Raw genomic sequence first — 22,226 nt, forward strand, 5'->3', positions numbered from 1 at the left:
AACATACAGCAATTTTGTTGACAATAGAATTTTGAAAATTATTCTTATACTGAATGTGCGGCAATTTGTAGTATTAATGAAAAGAGTGATAGATGGTGACGAATTAGTGCTATGGTGCATTCGACCCTGATATCTGAAGCTATTTCTGCGTTCGGCATTCATTTTATTTTTCACCTCTTTCTATGAACTGGCCTCAAGCGAACATTACATTTAGGCTAGTGTTATAAATAAACTTAATTTAATAAAATTGTGATAAAATCGGCCATTACTTGGCCATTTTAATGCTGACTAGAGAAATAAATAGGTACTACTGAAATCGTATCTTCGTTTTAAGCATATTAAAAAAAATGTTTTCAAAACCACCACTTTCATCAGGGATATTTTTTCCTGGCCTCATTAAGGCGAAAAAAATCATGAAGAAACATATGTTATTAAATCATAAATAAGTCTTGTAATAAATAAATTGCTTTCCGTAAAACATTCACGTGAATTTACATTACGAATTTAGGAATTTACTATTGCACAAGTGTCATGATGTTCCTCCGAGCGTATGTGCTCTGAACGCTGCTACAAGCACAAGAAAAACTCTGAGTACTACATCCCAGTGTTTATATTTGGTCGTTAATCCAGTAGCGCCGGATCTGTAGAACAATGCGTTGGTACTGTTGCTTGGTGCGAAGTCGTTGCAGTAGGGCTCGTCACAGCAGGAGATGCATTGCTGTGGGAATATAAGAAAAAATATTATACTTCTCAAATACAGGGAAAAAAAATCTTGTCGCTAAATTTTAACCTAATTCTTAGGTAATGCAAGCAGGAACCAAAATTACGAATGATCTTTAGGCCGAAAACGCATCATTTTTAAACTATTGAAATACTGAGCCAAGCGTCCCAGTTGGCCGCGAGTTTGCCCTGTTGCCGAATGCTATGGACAACTCATGACTTCGAATGCCTTGCCTGCATTTTCCTTTGCCTTTGACCAGAGCATCCGGCATCTAGGCAAACTCGCTGTCAATCGGAGAGCTTGGCTCAAAGTTGCTGTATTAAAAAAATGTTACGTTTTCGACTTAAATATGATTAGTAATTTAGGTTCTTACTGGCCTCAGTTATCCAGAGTTATAATTTCGTGACATAGTATTTCTTCACCGTGTGTAATATACATCATAGATAAAATACTGGGAATTTATTTAGCTTTGGAACATGACGGAACGAAAGTCATACATGTGGTAATGTAGAAACTTTCAGAATGTAAACAGCAGCATAGACTCATACCTACTCTTAAATATTGCCTTTGATTAAAATTCTATGGCAGATAAAATATTTTCAGAAAAATTCATGCTATACTGGTAATGAAATACGAGACAAAACCGCTCAAACTACACAAGAAATTTCTGAACGATTTTTGAAATGATATTTTCACTGTTTCAAATCAGGCCTGCAATGGGAAAAGCTGTTTGTTTGTGCAGATAATAAAATTTATGGTATTCTCTTTAAGTTTTTATGAATAATTAAAAAGATATAACTTTGGCTTTGGAAAACCAATGCAAATTTCTTAGCCAATATGCTACTTATTCCTCAAAATTTAGGAAAAAATTATTTCGCTTGAAAACCAACAAAGAAGCAAACTTTTTTTTTACAGATTTTGTATTTTTCTCCGAGAAAAAAATATTAAAAAAAACGACGCTTCCTCATTTATATCATTTTAAGAGTTACAAATGGTTTTTTAAATAAATGTGACCGTTAACAATAGCCTTAATATCTCGTACAAAGTGTCCATTCACCTATAATCTTGCTTTGAGAAGCATGGCAGTGTTTCTAATGCTAATATTCACCGGTATATAAATACCGGTTAAGGCGGATGATTTTTTTCTCTGTGGATCTTTCGCACGATTGTGCATTGCGGGTGACTCCCGTAAAAGTTATCACCGCGGCTAGTCCCGGTATACTTTAAAGTAGTCAAGAGCGAACACCTCTTTGTGTTCTATGTCCGGGCCTGATCTCCGGCTGTGGCGCTGTGCGCACGATTTGGACTGATCGTGGCATCATGTGCTCTGCGGTCTAGCAACACCTTGCCCGGTAGTGTCCACATGTATCCACACGGAAGAATGACTCCTCGGTAGCTTAACCCGTTAACACCTAGTGTTACCAAATGGTACCAGCTGGTAGTGCAGTGTTAAACGTAACTTTTTTATTATTTATCGTTATTTATTAGGGTTTTTGAGAGTTTTAAATTGCTGAGAGCATTTTTAATGACATTTTCCGAAAATTTTGGTATTTTAAAGCTGTATTTAACACATTTAGAGCAGTTTGAAATTTGAAAATTATCAACTAGCACAAAAAACGGATTTTTTTCAGAGAAAGCATTTCATTTTCTTTACTAACGCTCTGTGTATTGCTAATGCGAAGGTTTTATTATGTAATTATGATTTTTGTAGCCTGTATATCTCGTATAAAGTATGATTATTATTTGATGTGAGCCTAATATTTGGGATGTTATGATGCAAAATATGTTGTTGGTACCATATGGTACCGCTAGGCGTAGCTCTTAGTGGTAAAAGATTAAATTTTTCACTTAATGAATCAGAGTTTCATTGACATTTAGATAAATGATTGCCACAAAAATCGCAAAAACTTTTTAATTCTGTCGTTACCGGGTTAACTGGCTAAACCACTCGACCGGAAATCGGGGGATCCGGGTTCGTATCCCGGTCAAGTCGGATGATTTTTTCTCTGTGGGTCTTTCGCATAATATTCACCGTTTGTCCTTGATTGTTTGTAGTGCAGCCGGTTGCATCTCGGGCGCAGTCATTCAGAGAGGCACACCGCTTGTTGACTAGAACGCTGCGCTCCTTGTCCATCACATGCAGAGTCAGGCAGTAGTCCCCACCTTAAAGACAATAGAAAGAAATTGGTCAAAAGAAGCGGATAATGTCTGGCGGGCACAATAGATGAATATGAGAAAAATATCCTTGGCTTTTAAATTGAAATTGAATCATTTTCCTGAGTCTCTACGTAGACCATAATACTGCCCAGGTTTCACCTCCGCAGTTATGGCATAGAGCGTCTTCTCGGAGGAAATACTTACTTGGTTAATTTCTTTTTACTCTCTTCAAGACTAAATATCCAGGATAGTTTTTTTCCATATTCAAACAAAAATCAGCTTCTGATTCCAGAGCTACTAAAACTGACTCTTATGCCTTCTACGTCGTATACCTTGGACAAATACTTATCAAAAATCTTTTCTTCTTTTGATTTCTTCTTGTAAGCTCTGAAATTTCCTATCATTATGCATAATAAAATATATTTTTCTGTCTATTTTCGAAGAAAAAATATCTAATTTTTACATCAGTCCGCAATTTAGTTAATATATTACGTTTGTTTTTATGGCATTTTCTTGTAAATTTCCAAAGAATTTTATGTGTGATTTTTCTGCCTGATTATTACTGTGTTTTCTCATTATGTACTTTGTGCAATTTTACTATTGCGTATTATTTTTGCTCCTTATTGCCAAGAAAATTGAGCTAGGTGTATATATGTATTTTTATTGTTTGAGCAGAAATCGAGATGTGAGTTTATATTTGCTCATGCGTGGAAACCCAGAGCATGAATTAACTTCATCCATTCATTAAAACTAAGGTTCCTTGAAGCCCAAGGCAATTTTCTGAATTAAATGGTCATAAATTCGGGTAGGATTTTTTCACGTACATTACAAGAGTTCCCGTGAACCCCCATTATAATTTTAGTCTCTTAAATGAAAAATTATGAAGTGAGCGTCCTAATGAATATGGAATTTAAAAAATTATTATCTACGATTTGGAAGTTATCCATTTTGCCTATTTCTTATCTTGCGTTTTTAGGATTAAAGTTTAATATTTGCAATAGATTTTTTCGGTTTTCAAGGCCACTTTTGCGTCGCCTGAAGATTTTTCCTGGGCACCACGCAGTGGCCTGCGATGGTACTGAGGATCGGATAAGCTTTTGGTATTAAGGTAGATATGCAACCTAAATGTCTCCGCTAACTTTTTATTTGAGTTAAAAAATTTATTTCACTCTTATTATATAAAAAAATTGTGTAAAAGATATGGCACTGCGCTGTGGCAGGCTTGTAGAAATCATCATATTTATATCCCGAGAAGTGGCAGCATCTCATTAGTCATCATTTTTAGTCAGTAATCCTAAGATTGGTTTAACGCAGCTCTTTAACCCTCTCTCCTATCCTTTAGCTAGCCTTTTAATAGCGACGTATTTCTTCTCTTTTACATCCTTTACACGATAGTATTGGAGGAAATTCGATAACAGTTTTCCTGCAATAATATTTTTCTATGAAACTTAAGGATAAATGATTATCAATTTTATTGCTACTCTACTAGTCAGCGTTTGTAATGAGAACCGCTGAGGGATTGTATTCCAATAGTATTTTACCGTGATTACCTAATGGCCACAGCTTTCATTTAAAACTCGTTTGCGTTTAGTTTTGTTGCCTACCACTCTTATTTTTCCGTAGTATGGTACTTGGTGGCGCCCGTGTAGCCTGCTTTCCGCAGCCGAACAGCGACGAATGAATAGCATAGACCTTAAAGACCTTAGGGGATACTAGGTCGCTGATCTTCCCATCACTCAGGCTTCCGACAAATAGAGTGGCTCATAATTAGTGACCTGCTGCACTGACATTTACTGACCATTGTGTGAAAATTCAGAACTTTCGCTCATGGCGGAGATAATCCCAGAATTCCTCGCAGCAAAGGCGAGTGCTGGGCAAGTGCACCTTACCTCCAATCAACGTCACCCGCACTATAAATATATCTATGTTTATGGTGCTAGGCGCTATAACCTCAGTGGTCATTTAGAGAGGAAAAGAGGGGAGATGGCTGTCATGATGATTAGTGGACCCTATGGTCGCAGCTTGTGCAAAAGATAAAATTGGCGGTATTACTAAAGGATGGTAAGAACCTTTATAGGGAATTAGTTTGCACAGACTCACGCAAATTTTACGATCAATTGTTGCACTCCCGATGCTGGAGAATTTTTCTCGTGACTTGAGTGCGAATTCTATTATTGACTTATTTGAATTATAAAAAAACCCAAAATTTCATAATATATAATTCTAAAATATGGTGAAAATGAAATGGAATATTTATTTTCATGAACTCGTATCTTATTCATATAATAAATAATTATTGGGTAAAATGATTTTAAAAACCATTGTGCCAAGAAAGGAAAGCAACATTTGAGCAAGTATGCACTAAACATACGATGCGTCGAGAATATTTTTAATAAGGAGTCCAAGAATTATGAAAAACTCCCATTTATGAAAAAAATACAAAAATAAAATTAGTTATCTTGAACTCACCTTTCGGGCAAGGTCTGTCGATGGCGAAGCGGTTGCATTCATCATTGCTGGATACATTGACACAGGTGTAGCATGTAATCTCTGGGGAACATAAGAGAATTAGATGAGAATGGATAGAATAGAATCCTTAAAATAAATTTACAAATCTAACCTTAAAACAGTTGGGGAGGCTTCTCATTGCTTCGGGTAAGACTAACATAAGATTTAAAACACGGAAGCTTGATTTATTTGCAATTGCTATAAAAATAGATACAATTTATTTAATAGGCGTAGTAATTATTACGCATTACCCCAACGTTAGAGGCTAGATGTAAGATAGATATTGATGTATGATAGATAGAAGTTGGATTCCGCCAATTAACATCGTATATCATACATAACATAACATAAATATCATAAATGGCATGAATTATAAAAATAACATAACAAAAGCTTTACAGCCTAGTTGTATTTTTGGGTATGCTACCAGTGGATAGGGCACTTGCTAGTGGAGAAAAATACACAATAAGCTACCTCGGAGCGAGATAAATTAAACACTGGAACTCTTGGCCGTAATTCTTAGAAAATCCGTAGCCCCAGAATTATTTGTGCAAATTTTTGGAGCAGTATATTAAATATAAATATGACAAATCTGCCTGAGTCTCTTTCCTTAATACTACTTAGTATGCAAGGTAATCAGCTGAAAATTTAAACGTTCCTTTTTTATTGTAATAAAATTAACTGGCTTTTACCGGGTTACAATAAAATAAAACCACTAATATTAGCAGTATATCCAACGCACAATATTGTATCGTTTCGATTATGTAAGCTATAATTCAGTGCTTCGCGTATTATGCCACAATTTCAAAATATGAAGCGTGAAATCTTGATTTATTAGAAAACTAGCCATGCAGAAAAACTTCGCTTTCTTGATTTTTTTTAAAAGTGTTATTTTTTTCGGAACGTGTTACAACAAAAGGTTCCTTCCCCTTGCATATTAAAAACAACTCATTTATCTTAATCTTTCACTTCCATCATTAGGTTTCCCTCCATTTCCGCTGTTAATATAATCCTAAATTACCCATAAATAAGGAAATTATTTCATACATTGCACTTATAATGAAATAAAACTGTATTTAAATCACATAAAAGTTAGCTGGTCAAAATTTTCTGGCGTGTGACATAAGGGGGTTCCTAAAGACAAAGGAAGGAAGAAAATAAGTCTCTAACAACTTAATTATAATTAGCCTTTAAAAACAGAACTTATACAATACTAAAGCATTTTTTTTGGCTTACATTTAGAAATATTTTGGGAGAAAGTCTGCCTGAAGAACTGAATCAGTTCTGGGGAAAAAAATTAGTAAAACAACTTTTATATGGATACAGTTGTGCAATTATTGAGTATTATAATTCACTCATAGAGAATAAATGGCCCAAAAGAAGTACCAACTGAAAATTTCTTGTGGAAATAGCAAAGGAAACATTAATTTGATCTCAACTTACTGCTCCAGTTCTCACCTGACGACGGAGACCCTTCCCCGTTTTCCTCGGGACTACGGTCCGTCGACGTTCCCGCACCATCCGCGCCACCACCGAGAAGCAGCAGCGTTAGTAGGAGGCAGAGGAGAAGATGTGCTGCATCAGCGCCGAGTGCTTTAGTGAAGGAAACGCGGCAACGTTGCATGTTGTACCTGACAGAAATATGGCAACGCCGTCTATGATGCTGGAGGTAGTTAGCCAATGGCGAACTCAGGCGCGAATCTTGGACTAGAAACAAAGAGGTACGAGGACTTTTTCCTTGAGAGAGGAAGATCTTGCTCATTAAGGGAGAATTCTTGACGGTTGAATATATCCTGCAAATAGGTACTGCCTCAGATGTCTCTTTTCTCTTCATTTCCACTTGCTCTTTTCCGCTTGCAAACCATTGCCTAATTTTACATTATACTGCACCACCTTTTCTTCCTACTTCAATCATACTATCTCACTCGTATCGGAAATCAAAACTGTTTTGGAATGAGGTATTGTAGCGTTTTATCACTCACAAACCACTGGAATGAACTGTTATATTCCGGAGCGATGATCACACTTAACGTTATTCATTACTCCAAGACGACTATTCCGTACATCCAATGAATTACTGCCTCGAAGACATGTTCTATATTTTCTTTCTGTCTCCTTTTTCTAGCCTCTTGAAGCAATCTGCGGAGAAGAAAAAATTGGTGAGACTAATTAGAGAATTCATGGAATAAAAATAATTTTTCCAGAAACTCTCTCTCGCATTACTAAAACAACTTTATTTTTACATTTTACCTCATTTTTGAAACGAGAACCTTGATAATTTTTACGTTAAAAATGTTCATGTGACTATAACGGTAGTTTAGCGACGTCATCACTTGTCTCTATTCACAGTATTTTTTTTAGAGTATCTTTTGATTTCGCGCAACTACGAAGCTTGTTGTAATATGATAATAGGAAAATTTTCTGTTTTACACTTAAATACAAAGCCATTTCGCCTATTAATATCGTAAACTCCCCCTTTCAGTGGCAAACATTACACAAGGTTATGGAAAATTCCCTGGTAAATTTGCGTATTTGTGATTAAGAAATTCGCCCTCGCGTGCCCCAAGGATATAAGTAATATTCATGCGAACCTGAACATTCCCAAATGAAAAATCAGAGTAGACACATTCACTTCACCTTTTAATTTATGACTGCATGTGATTTGTCTAAAATTATAGCACATTTGGGCGTGAAAACGTGGCATATTTTTTTAAATGAAAATTTAGTGTGTGTTTTTCCCTTTAGTAACGCTTCGGCGCCCGTCTGAGATTGGCGCCACAAGCAATCGATTTTTATCTCCTGGGCATGGACACGGTTCTAGATGGCCGAGAACCACAATCCCAACTAATTAATTTGAGGCAGGATTTTTCCCATTCATCCATTAGCAGTAATGGTTCGACCCTTCGTAACATTTTGGGGGTGTTCGTGTTGGAAGTTAACGAGGAAATCACGCGGCAGCGTTTTAGTCGGGCGTGACCGACCGCGGATAGTGGGAGGGGCAGCTGGCAGTGAATAACTGCATCGCCGGAGGAGATGGGTTTGTGCATTAACTAGATTAACTGGCGAGAAACGCATCAATATCGCATGAAACCCTTTGAATCCTGAACTTCAAACTTCTTTCATCCTCCATTGACTCTGCTATCAGCGCAGAATTTAAGGGCAGGGAACGAACAATTAAAGTATGGAATATGGAAAAAGAGAATAATAATTTTCCTTATAAAAATCCTCAATTGGCGAGATTTTATCACGTTTTATTATACTCGCTTTCTTGTTTGTTCATCCAGGAAAATCTTGGAACTCAAATTACGACCATTTCTCGATTACCCTGAGCGCTAAAATTTGTAGGAAAGATCAGAACTTGATGACAATGCAATTTTATTGCTCTTTTACCACGATCAGAACAGCATTTCGTGTAATATTTAGAAATTTAACTGACATTAGAACGTAACTACAACAACTTACGCCTTAGTCTAGTTGTTATAAAGTGCGACTATTGGGAGTCTCGGATCGAGACTCTCAATAACCATTTCAACATTTTAAATCGTATTTAATGGTAACTCCTGAGCCTCTTCTACCCTGAGCTTTTGCTTATCACCCCGGCCTGTCTCCTCTACCAAGTTGGAGTTCCCTCTTCAATTCACGATAAAGCCCCATCCACGAGGCGGATTTAGGGGAATCGCATGGGTCATGAATCCTCCCCCCAAATTATTTCAAAAAATTTAAATTTGTCTCAGCTTAATAGTTTTTGTATCCTTTAACTTCTCTCATCGTCCTTTGACTCTGCTATCAGAGCAGAACTTGAGAACAGGGAACAAACAATTAAAGTATGAAATATGACACGGAAAATGAGATGATTTTTTTCTAATTAAAACCCTCATGAACATTAGAAGGTCCAGACCTGCCATTTTGACTAACCTCTACTTACATTAAAAATTATTGCCTAATATTTTTTTCTGTCGTCTTAATTGTAAGTAACTAATTTTTATTTCATTTTATAGTAAGAATTACAATACGTACAACATATAAAGAACAAGGTTATATTTGATGAAGTTATGAATCAATATTAACATGAAGGAAGAAACATTAAAAATAATTACTACTCATCAAAATGACGGATAGTGCTCATTCTATGTAGCCATGCAATCCTTGTCCTTCTAGTGTTAATTTAGACTAGAGTTTAAGATTTTGAAGCGTATTTAATGGTCTTTATAGCATGGAAAATGGAATATTAACTGAAATAATGGAATGCGCGTTGCAGGAGAACATGACAAGTTTAAAAACAGGTGGATATATTTCTCTCGCCGAGCTATACGCTGCAAAGAAAGGTTTTCGGAGGAGATGGTCTTCATTCAGCAACTCCTCAAGGAAGGAAAATGTATTTTCTTACAATAGGGTAGTTTCCTTCATCAAAGAAAACGAAAGGCATTGATTGCGATTCGTTAACCACCATTAGTAAATTTATAATATACAAATTATTTGGTTTTAGAAATCCCAGTTCAGACGAATGGCAACGGTCAATTTTAACCGCATTTGAAAAAGGCCAGATTGGCGCTCATGCGATGCCGCTCCACGTGACGTCACAGGGACCTAGTTCCTATAGGAGTATATAGGAGTTTTACATTGTCTGAGATTAACAATGCATGCATGAGGCACAGAGCTCAGCGAAACATCTATTAATAATCACCTATTAAAACTGGCTAAGGTCGGAAAGTTTCCTTCGTTTGATAAGGGATTAATTATCCTTACTTAAGCCAAGCGCTACCTTCTAGCAGGGTATTCCGCTACCTGCTACCAGCCTGCATCGTATCAGCGCTCAAAGCTTCGCCCAAGTTCACCTCACTCGGCGACAGAGGGAACCAGAGTGACGTCACACGGTGTTTTCCCAGCATTCGTACTTAGCCGTCGCGTTTTCGCGCGCTTGAAGTTTTTCACTTTTCATTTAATCGCGAAAAATAGATATCGTCGTTAAAAAATCTAAAAGCGTGAAATACGTACTCCAGGAGTCTTTCGATTTAGGTATTAAAAAAATAATAGGGAACCAATCTATTGAAAGACGCATGATGTTAGTAGGGGAGACATCTTATGGCCTTTGCACCACCTTTCTCGGAATAGTTTTCGGTTGTCCGTTTACACGATCAAAACAATTAGGTGGATCAAGAGCACAGAGTTTAAAACATCGGTTATTAGTGCTTAATAATGTAATCAGTTAAAACTCCGAATAGATGCTAGATAAAAGTAAAAACATTGAAGTAACATTTACGTAACCGAGAAAGAAAATGAAGAGTAGGTAACAATTTAACACGAAATATGCTTTTCAAAAATGCACCTGCGTTTGGCTTGAAAATTTTCAAATTCCTTTTCGTGAGATTTGAAATTTTCACGGTCAGAAACTCAATAAAATAGATGTATTGTTTTTTCAGTAACATTTTGAGGTCAGCACATGGGATGGAAACGTACGTTTCCTTGTCTTGACGTAGTGATAACGCATTTGAAAACAAGGGTGTTGGCGGCAGTCGCCCTTTGCTGTGGAATTGTTAGTTGAGGAATGCTGCGGGGGTTAATAATTTTTTAACCTTTCTGATGCATATTTTTTAAATTCGTCAATAGATAAACAAAATTACCCAAAAAACGATTTTATTGCACATTTTCTTCGCGTCAATCTAAAAAGGAATACGGAAATAGATTTTGTGTCATTTGAAGTTATGAATTCATGAGATTATCCCGCACGAATTCAATTAAATATTGAATATTTCGACTTAGAAAGCCGTTGGATCCGAAAAAACACATTAATAATGTAAGAGGGAAAGGTTGGAGTGGAAAGAGATAGAAAGTGTGCATTTTTTGTCGAGGGAAGGCTACAGTGGGGTAAAAGAGGCGTGCTAAATCTTATGAAATAACAATGGATTTACTTGAGAGAAACGGTGGGAAAAACATCAAGAAAGGCGAAAGATGAAGGCATTGTTTTTTCCTTGACAGTAAACCAGGGGAATGCGCGCAAAAAAGTATGACGAGTGTCAAATTACTCACCCTTTCTCATGGGCATTTTTTTGAGGAATATTTAGGTACAACCCCGTGAAAGTGCCAAGGTACAGTCCGAATCTTCTCTGGTGTAACAATGGGTTTGGTCCCCATTTTTTCTTGTCTTCGGTTGTGATACAGCGCGAAAAATAAAGAGAATATTTCCGTTTATCTAATACACCGCCTAATCCTCGAGCTACTCGCGGCAAACAATGTAGGTCCTTAACCCGTTCTCAGATGAGTTGATTATGTCACCGACTCTTGCAGAACGGGTCATCATGTGTTGGCAATCTACAGCCTCGCTTAGTTTGTTGTTGTTTTTACAGAGTGAAAAGTAAAGAAATATATTTCCGCTTGTCTATCCACCGCCAACTTATCTAGCTACTCGCGGTGAACAAATGACGGACTTAACCCGTTCTCAGATGAGTTGATGATGTCACCGACTCTTGTATCATGTGTTCGCACCCTACAGCGTCGCTTAGCTTGTTGTTTTTACAGTGTGAATAATAAAGAAATATATTTCCGTTAATCCATCCACCACCAACTTCTCAAGCTACTCGCGATGACCATGAAATATGTTGGTATGGTATGGTATTTGGAGCAGGCGACCGACAGCTGAGGTCATTTGCGCGATGAGGGAAGGGTATGGAAGGAAGGGCGGAGAGAAACCCGGCGTCGGCATTAGCCTGCTCTTAACGAAAGGCACCATCTTAACGCAAAGGCACAGCATTAACGTCCCATCCGACGGACGGAGTGTTGCGCTTGAAATGTGGCCTCGATGGCGGCGGGGTAACGTCCTCGCCTGCCAAGCAAGAGGTCGCGGGTTCGAGTCCCGCCTGGGTAGGTTTCCCCTGTCCAGGGCAAGGTTGTTCGTGTACGTTTACTTGTTATGAAATATGTTAATCCCGTGTTACACTGCATAAGACATTGTATGTTAGGAAGGTGGTCACCTTGACAATGTTACGCTGCACAGTGGGCTGAAATCGAAAAAAGCTGGCCAAAAATCGCTGTAGTCTTAAGTATTGCTAAATGAGTAAAACTTTTTCGAATCTGTTATTGCATAAACACAATGAAACTTATTTAGGATGATTTAGTCCAGAACATTGTTTACGAGGGCAGTAAAATTTAAAAATAGGGGAAAGTCATGCGGGAACCGTAGTTACCAGGGGCAAGTCGAAATTTTGATATGGGAATATCAAGGGAAAAACAGAAATTCTTCCATATTCAACTATGTTTAGGCTATCCAGTAACTTCTCATAAGATATTTGATGATTGAAAATTGCTATTGAGTCTTTTAAATCTGAAATTTTGGTCATTGAAGAGTAATACTAAAAATGAAAACCATTGACAAATATTTGTATTGAAAATTTCTCAAAACAAAGGTGTGCCACATGAAATTCTATTCTGAGCCAGAGGATAAAAACTCCTCATATTCTAAAATATTTTCGCTATTCAACAGAAGATTTTTCATCTCCTCTGGTATTTTTTTTTTTACTTTACGGGGAATCCACGCAAAACAAGAATGAAAGGATCTGACGTAAGCCGAAGTCTATGGATAAGGTCATAGTTTGTGGCAATTATAGAAACTTGTCTGGTGTGTTTTTCGCGAATTCCACGGAAGTTGCTACACTTGATTCCTCCAGTAAAGTAGAACTTCGCAGTTTTATCACTTTTCTAGGTTTAGACCTTCCACCTGCAGTGTCGAAATGCTGTGACGGTCTTCCACGAGGAGTGCTTTCAGTTTAACCTAAAACAGCGATAAATTACGAAATAATTACAATTCACGAACTAAGGCAACAAGGTATGAAATACACGCGCAGTTGTAAATGCGTGCAGTACATATTATCATTTATCCGTAAACATTAGCATTCACCTGAAGGAGACGAACATGGGAGATATTTTAACACAGCGTCAGGAAGTGTTATTGGCTGTTTTAACCAAATATGATTCAACTTCAGAAATCTACTATTCACTCTGGTGCACGCATCCCACTTTCAAAAGTATTGATGAAAAATAATTTTTGAATGAGGGCCGCAAGCTAAGTTTTTAATTTCTCATCTCCTCCCAAAAAAGGTTTTTAGTGTAAAAACTCCGGTACTAACGATTTCTTCTGCTTGATGGTCCCCCTTCTGTTTACCAATATCAAACTATGTAAATCTCAGTGAGTCACTAATGGTGTATCCATTACTGGGGAGCTAAACTGTAAACGTCCTTTGCACACACTTCAGCAAGAAATACTGAAGTGAGACTAGTACTCGGCTACAAATGAGCGTGCTAATCGCATAGACTGCATGTTTTGGGAAAACCTAATTTGTACAATGGAAACACTTGGACGTGTTCATAGTAAAAGAACAAATCTGGGTGCATAGGGGTAGCCGCCGAGGATAAAGGGCTTGGAGAGCGCGCGAACCGTTAGGTTTATTGCCGTCCGCACGCGGATCCAGCGGAAAGACCCAGGGGTATAATCGTCAGAAGAGGGTACAAACCATAAATAACAGCAAATAACAAGTAGTTTAGTACAATGCACTCACAATTAAGGGAAAATCCAGTCTCTCAAACGGACTACGACGCATGTCATCCTAAGTTCCCGAGAGCATACGCCGTGTATTGCGGGTCACGGGGCACGACATCCGCCCGACATCATTTTGCTTTACCACGAAAAAATCAAAGGGGAGCAAGTTGGAGCAAGATTTTTCTTTTCCGACTCATAATATAGACTTCAGACCAACTCCTGGTGTAAATATCTTAGGAGCGGCAAGCGGCGGTAACTACTTTTATCCTAGCATTAGGTAAAAAATTAACGAAAAACAGTGATATTTTTAACAAATCGTAAAGTTAATAAATAACAATTGACTTAAACAAAAGTTCGCTCTTAATTAACTAAAAGAGTGGTACTATCAATAAATATCCTCAAAAATTCCGAATTATTCACTGTTTTCCATTGCATGGGGAACAAACGTTGAACTTTTACGCATAAATCGCGCACGCACGATTTCATAGATTTTTATTGATTTTTGGCGAGCTATAAAAATTAAACAAAAAATTTTGACAGAAAATCAACTTCAGTTTTACATGCCCTGGACCTTCTAAAACGATAATATATTATTCCCGGTTCGAAATGAAAAAGTCGATATTTTGATTTTTGGCCAGCTTTTTTCGATTTCAGCCCACTGTGCGCTGTAACGAAACCAGGGTCGGTCTCAGTAAATTAACATGTGGAAATAGCATAGTTATTATTCCATCTATTACTACGATTAAGGATTTCCACAAAGTTACGCCCGCTCCGGTGAATTATGTTGCATAGGATAGTCTTGAGGTTATTTAAACAATTAAAAATAACAGACAAAGCGGAAAGCTTTAGAGTTACTAAAATTTAGACCAAATTAAACATTGTGCACGGTAAATTGTACCAAAGAAGCAATATAAATATTAATTTTATTGTTGAATAGCTAAAACTAGCTTTTCCAAGCAACATATCCAGCTTTGTTGAGTTTCGTTTTTTTGTATAATACCGCTTTTTCTGAAGCACTATCCTTTTGAGTATATTATCCTCTCTAGCCTTAATGCTTCTTTGCGTATTGCTTGTTGTTGGTTTGCCATCCCTAGTTTTGCTTCATACCCATCATCATTTCCAGAAGAGAAAACAGGAGATGTTGCTAGGCGGGGAAATTATGAAACTTCCATTTCTCACTGCATTCCAAGTACGAAGTATAATAATTTTTATGGACCTTTAACATTTTTTCAAGATTAATAAAGCTGAATGATACTTAACCCCGGCAGTTTGTAAAATGCAGAATGATAAGAAAATTTGTGTTCGGCGCAGAGGTTAGGATAAAGTTCACCTATTCAAAAGCATAAAAGTTGCAGTTATGTGGTAGAGATTAAAATTAAATTGCCTTCTTAATTGGTATTTGTTAAGCCTAAGTTGTCTGAGTTTATTTGCGAGCGATAAAAAGTTTAAAAAATAACAGAAATAGAGGGAAGATAGCTTAAAAGAAGATAGCTTAGCTTAAAAGTTCTAAAATTGGGCTAAAATCATCCATTAGTCCATTCTCCCACTCAAAATGGTTGAGAATGCGCCACAGTGTTGCCAATATTCACTCAAAGCTATCGTTTAATTGAGCCCAAAGATTTATTGCTTCAGACAATTATAATCGAAAATTTTGTCCAATCTTAATTATTTTATGTCCTTAAAAATCCAGAAGTTTAAATGCCGAAAAGGTTGGACACCTAAGAAAAACCGTTTTCGTGGTAAATGCAATGTACCTACATCCAAAAATATGTTTTCCACATCTCCATAATTAACGGGTTGCGACTTCATGTTTGTAAGACGAAAAATGCATAAAATTGTCCCCACTACGACCTCCAGAAGTAATTAAGATTACTCCTAAAAACACCCTGCATAACTGAATAGCTAAAAATAGCTATTCTTATTAAGTGAACCAATCCCTATTTTCACTCTTATTAGCAAGGTCATACCACTCCTACGGTGCTATTTATATTGGATTACATGACTATTTCTATCCGTTTATCTCTCTCCACTTCGTATGTTAGCTTTGAGTGTACCGTATACAGTTTCGTCCCATGTATAGCAGCGGGGTTAAGCCCTTGCATCCCACATAAGAGGTCTCGGGTTTGAGTACCGCCGGAGTAGGTAGCCCATATCCAAGGCATGGATGTTAGTGTACGTTTAATTGTTAAGTTAAAAACCTCGTTGAAAAAAATGGTGCTTTTTTCGGTGGTACTGGAAAAAATAAATAAGTTAAAATTACCATCATCATTCCCACGAAAGAAAACAGCAGCTGAACACGGTAGGCAAATTATGATGCTACCATTTCTCATTCCTATCCAACTTCGTTCTCGTGATTAACCGGCGTAAGGAGATGGGCGGTCGTGTCTTCGAACGGGCATCAAAGTCGCGACGCCCGAAATAGAACTGACCATTCCTCATTCCGAACTCCCATTCCTCTTATTTCTCTCCCACATCAAGCCGATCCAATTATCGTTTCTCACCCCGCGGAGGTAGCGAAAGGCTCACCAGCATTCCGGGCTGGTCCATTACGGAACAACTAGCGTCGGCGTTACATTTCAAGAGAAAAATCCTAGAAGCTGAGGTATCATCGGCTTTTTTAGGATAATGGGATTGTACCCGAAGAACCACATAATGATTAGGAAAATGGTACGGAAAAACAAGTGACGACGAAAATTTGATCTTTTATCCATTCTCGCGTAGCTTTAAATGAAGGAATTCAAAAGTTGGTACCCACTTTCTACGAGTTGGTGACGTCATTTGAGATGTTGAAATGGATGGAAGTTGCACTTCTCCATAGTTATTTAATGCGCGCAACGCGTTTCGGCTCTTAAAGCCATCATCTGGTACATGGTTAAATCGAAACTTGAAGCTTTTACGTGGTGGAAGGGCTCCGTATTATCAATGAAAATCACTTCGTTACTTCCGCAATTAATTTAAAACTTACTACCAATTTCGGCGGCTACGCCATTATCAAGTGCATAAATTCTGTATGTCTATACCTTAAATAAAATAGATTTTATGTACTTGATAAGGGCGTGACAGCCGACATTATATGTATAATTCTGTATGTCTATACCTTAAATAAAATAGATTTTATGTACTTGATAAGGGCGTGACAGCCGACATTATATGTATAAAACATATGCCATATATAGCCGAAACCGGACCTAATTTATAATAAATTGTTGAAGTAACGAAGTGTTTTTCATTAAGAGGTAATCTCGCACGTGGTCCTGTTCCACTTTATAGCCGAAATTCGTCGTACGCGTATAATAATTTTGCAAAACTTCGACTACCTTTCATTTCAATATGTCGATCTTCCACTATATCACGCCTAAATCGGTTGAACTTAAACGTAATTTGAGTTTTGTTTCAATAATTCGTTCAGAGGAACCAAGAACCTTGATGCAAACCATTGTTCATTGGAGTACTGATAGCATAAAACCCCGTGAAATTGATACAAGCGGCTCAGACGTAAGCAAAGTAGTGATTGACCCACTCGGCAAGAGTCAATCACTTCATCAACTTTTCTGCGAAATGGCTAAAGCCGTCAATTTTTTTGACGCAAACAGCTCCAGAAGTAGGCTTTGGATGGAAAAAACGTAAAGATACTGATCTCTTTATATTATATTAATATTCAAATCGTGCAGTTTATATTGCTATGCAGAGTATTTCCGATTCAAACCATGCGTCAAAACGGGCAGTAAACGAAAATTCGTACTCGAGCCCACTACTACATGCTCACGTGTCTGCTGGAGGGCCTAATAGAGCCCACAAGAAGCTAGGATTCGTCAGTTAGGTTGGGGGAAGATTTCCGGAAGAAAAAGTAAGAGAGAGGTGCTATTGCAAACTAGTCCAGTCACACGCGGGCGAAGTTTAGAGCAAGGGTCTTCAAACTGCGGCCAGCCGGCTAATTTATTGCGGCCTATAGAGGCTAAAGAAAATATTTTATCGCGCCACACAATATAAAATAAATATATCGACACACTCTTCAATAAATAAATAATGTCAAAAATCGCATCGATTGATCGAACTTTTTCACCGGTAAAGATTATTGCACTTATAAATTATGTATTATCAATGAAAGACACTATATTAGTTCCACAATATAGTTAAACATTTCGGTTTCTGGCTGGTTTCGGCTGCTACACCTTTATCAAATACAGAAATTATTGTACTACTTGGTCGAAGTATTTTCTGTACTTGATAATGGTATAACAGCCGAAACAGGTCGGAATTTTTTAAATCGGTCGGTGTAGACGTAACAGTGTCTTTTATTGATAATATGGAGCCCTTCCTCCACGTACAAGCTTCAATTTTTGATTTAGAAATTATATGTTTTATTTTACTTTTGATGTGATGGTAAAGTGACGTGGATCCCTCCGGACGATGTGAAATCAATTTTTGGTGTGTAAAAGTTTATGGATATTGATCCGTTCAGTGTGGCATATAAACCTAAGTGCTCGAAATAGGGAAGATGGCCTCAAAATTATAACCACTCCATTCTCACGGTTGCTTTGCGCAAGAATTTTCCAAGATATATTTTGTATTTACCTTAGCGCTTTGCAAAATAATGTTGGTGTGGATCTTTTCAATCTCTAGAAGTTCGCCGAGATTCAAGCCAAGAGGTTCGGAATGGGAAAGGATGCCAATAAATTGTAGCCAACATTGATGAGATCCGTATCATTTGCTAGAGAATTCTCACGGGTGCAATTATCGCCATCTTTCTTTCCCTGAGAAAATTATACCTATGTATTCAGAGCTGTAATTAGGAGGAGCCTGAGGTGGTAACTGTCGACTTTTATGGTCGTTTCCGGCTTCAGGTGTTTAATTTATCCGTGCCATTGACCCAATACAGAACTTGTTAAAACGGTAATACAGTAGCAGACTATTTGCCTCGTAGATGGAAGTGTCTCAGCGGCACTTTTTTACTTTAGCTAACTGGCGGATGCTACCGGATTTTTCATGAGCACAGTCCATTTCTCCAACCGGTCAATTCTCACGCCTGTGAAGTGCACTTGTTAGCAGGACTTGTACAGATAAAACGAATCCTTGGTACATACTTCCTCCCACTGTTATTCTCACTGTGAGGAAGGCAAGTAGGGGAACGATGAAGGGTGGGGGCTTTGGCAGCCTCTGGACCCCCCTACCCCTCCGAATTTTTTCCCTTTATGGCGATTACCTGCGACACATCTGCTAAGGAGGCCCATGAGCGCCTATCATCTGACATTTCAAGTTTTCGATAATTTTCGATATTAGTTAAATAAGTAATTGCAAAATTTCAACTGAATTAATTTTCACATGAAGCGCTGCGTTGCTACAATAAGAACGTTGTTGTCCTTGACAATGTTTTTGTAACAACGAAATGCATTGTGATTAAATAAAGTCAGTGGAAATATTGCAATATCGTACTTAACTAATTTTAGCAGATTGTTATTCGTGGAAAAGAGGTAGCTTGAAGCTCGCTTCATTAAAGGCTATAGGCGTACAGAGCACGAAAGCACAAAAGGTCGCAGTTCAGAACACGTCATAATTTCTATTAATTAGAATTAGTAATAAAAAATGTTATATCAAGATAATTGAGGGTAAGTAAAGATCCACTAATCATAGCAAATTCCACATTAAATAAAAATGTATGACTTCCGTCAATATATCACTTTGTCAATAGCTGCCGAGCGGAACCTAAGGAATATTTGAAACGTATCTATGTGCCGGTGTGAAATTTCATGCCAGAATATCTTCTTAACTGAAACCATTCCCCGAAAAAAATAATATATTGGAGTGGCCATAAGATACAATCAGATTCTGATGCCCGCTTATCAACCGAACAGTGATAGTAAATTTTTAAAAATGTTGAAATTAGATATTAAATCCAAGATCAGTGGCATAACTATGGGGGGAGATGAGGGGATAGATCCCCCCAAAGCCTCAGGCAAATAAAAATTTTTTTTTTTTAATTTTGTCTAGCTTTGACGTATAATAACTGCATATGCTTAAACGTAAATTTTAAGAGCCAAAATAATGTAAAATGTATTTCCAGGCGTGCCAATTCCCAAAAATTTTCTCAGAACATCTGTTGCCTGGGAGGGATCCCTCCCGTGCCCCTTTATTCCCCCCCCCCCCCCAAAGCATATTCCTAGTTACGCCACTGAATCCATGAATCACAAATCAATCGTTGCTTAATTTACTTCCTGACTTGTTGTTTCCCATGGGAACCTTAAGTGGCTACAGTTTTGAATAATAGGTATGCTTTTGATTTCTCCTACGGATTGGTCAGGAAAAGAATGTATTTATTCCAAACTATGTTTGACAATTCCAATGTCATCCTCAGGTCTTAGAATTTAACAATGAAACTGAGAGAAAAAATCAACCATATAGTTTTAGGCATAAATTATTTGTCATATAATGAACAATTATGTTTCAACGGTGATTTATGATGCATGATTTAACTTTTAGTATTCTATCATTTTTTATCATTTTTTGAACAGCAAAATTTTAATTTGATGACAGGTGTAACGTGACAGGTGTATGTACCTATCGGTATTGATTTATGAAGTCATGCTTAAACTTTTTTAACGGTATAAAAAAATGCAATAATTTGTAAATGATGCAATTTATATCACCGCTTGTTACTAGTGTATTATAATTGCAAAACTGAAAAAAGTAAAAGGTAGATAATCTTGTGATGAGTCGCATATGGTTTAGAAAGACTCAAATTGTAAAGGAAATCGATACCCGCTTCAATAATTTTTTCTTACATACAATGTAAAAATTCTTTGCTTGATTGATACATGCTGCTAAATTTTTTATTTAATAATGCCTTCAAAACAATAAAAAAACGAAATGGTTGACTTTTTTCCCTGTTTCATGGTCGAAAATATGATTGTCGAAACATTGGCAAGGATTTTACATAATATTTTATTGCCGTACCCTCAAGAGAAATAATAAACATACTTCGTAGCCTAGTGGTCAATAAATAATTTTATAGAAGGTATTTTAAAGCTTTATACCATTAGTAATGTGACTTAAATTTTACTCACGAAGCCGATCATAGCAGTGGTTTTACTGCCACCGTGAGAACCACTGGGTGAAATTTCCGGTCTTTCTTTAATCCAAAGGGGATAGAGTTTTTCACAATCCTTTCTCCAGTTAGAGTGCAGTAGGAGAAAATAAATAACGTACATGAGTTATTCTACTAAGGACTATACGGTGAACTTAGGACAAAAAAATCAACGCGACATGACAGATATTGTTCGCAGATCCTACGAGCAGACTATTGGTTTCATTCTGAAGGTTCGCTCAACTTTCGAAACATGAAAAGTACCCAAGTTTAGGGTGGTTACCTCTAAAATATTAACTTCTGCTATAAAAAAATGACGTTTACCCAATGCGAATCAATACGATCACGAAAATTTCGCGGTTACGCAATGTGTAATTCTTACGTAATGTATCCCGAAACGGAGGTGTTTTTACAGTAACCAGTGGTTAGTATGAGATGTGGCTGAACCTGTGAAACACGTAATAGTTTCGAGCAATTATAATAATAAAATGATGACTTGGGGTCTCTATGCAGCGATCGTAGTAAAAAAAAAGTATGATTGTCTAGCATTAACACTTCGAACGAACGAAATTCGGGGAGAGAACATCTATGTAGCTGAATATATACTAGATACTAGTTTTTTACACTTACTGTGATATAATCCAATCTTAGGTCAATTCGACCCCTCTTGGCAGCGATGATAGTCAGGAATGTCTGCTTTGTGTTAATACCGGCGAACTTAGGAGATGGCACACTCCTGCTGCGCAAAATGAAGCAGTCACCACAAAAACTTTTGCGGGTATAATGAATACTTATATAAGTATGCCCTGCATATGAAGTTAAACTTTTCAGGCTGCTGTTATCCCGTCAATCTTTCCTGGCAGTTCGTACTGTTGGGTCGGAATGTGTTCACAGGCAAAGTTGGGCGACTGGTCACTCATGGAAACGGAGCTAGCTTGGACTTATCCCGCGTTGAATTCACGTGGAGATCCGACCGCGGCTCCTGCCGGCGTCCGACTGAAACAGGTTCTCCTCTTCGTAGTAAAACATGCCTTTCCTCCCCTCCATCCCTCCAATTTTCACCCCTTCGCAACCCCCGCCGACCGAGAATTCTCTTTTGCGCGGAACTAAACTTCGCGTCGCTCTCATCACCGCCTCCATCGGCCGATATTCCGAACGTAAATTTTGAATTTCGCGCCTAAAAAAGCAAAACATGAACATTTCTCCAATCCACAGTAAATGTAAGGGTT

At 37.5% G+C, this 22,226-nt stretch overlaps 1 protein-coding gene across 2 annotated transcripts; it reads right to left on the reverse strand.

Annotated features, from left to right (window-relative positions):
- Nucleotides 1-181: 181 nt before the first annotated feature.
- Nucleotides 182-21,980, reverse strand: LOC124168305 (ly6/PLAUR domain-containing protein 6-like). Of its 2 annotated transcripts, none has more exons than XM_046546460.1 (5): nucleotides 21,628-21,980; nucleotides 6,845-7,525; nucleotides 5,348-5,428; nucleotides 2,754-2,884; nucleotides 182-718 (listed from the first exon to the last, which is right to left on the reverse strand). In XM_046546460.1, the coding sequence occupies exons 2-5, from the start codon at nucleotides 7,218-7,220 to the stop codon at nucleotides 530-532; spliced, it is 777 nt and encodes a 258-aa protein (XP_046402416.1). In that variant the 5' UTR covers nucleotides 7,221-7,525; nucleotides 21,628-21,980; the 3' UTR covers nucleotides 182-529. The 2 variants fall into 2 exon arrangements, with proteins under 2 accessions (XP_046402416.1, XP_046402415.1); XM_046546459.1 differs by having other exon boundaries at nucleotides 6,830-7,525.
- Between the last annotated feature and the right edge of the window lie 246 nt (nucleotides 21,981-22,226).

This window comes from Ischnura elegans, chromosome 11, assembly GCF_921293095.1.
Source record: "Ischnura elegans chromosome 11, ioIscEleg1.1, whole genome shotgun sequence".
Classification (NCBI taxonomy): Eukaryota; Metazoa; Arthropoda; class Insecta; order Odonata; family Coenagrionidae; genus Ischnura; species Ischnura elegans.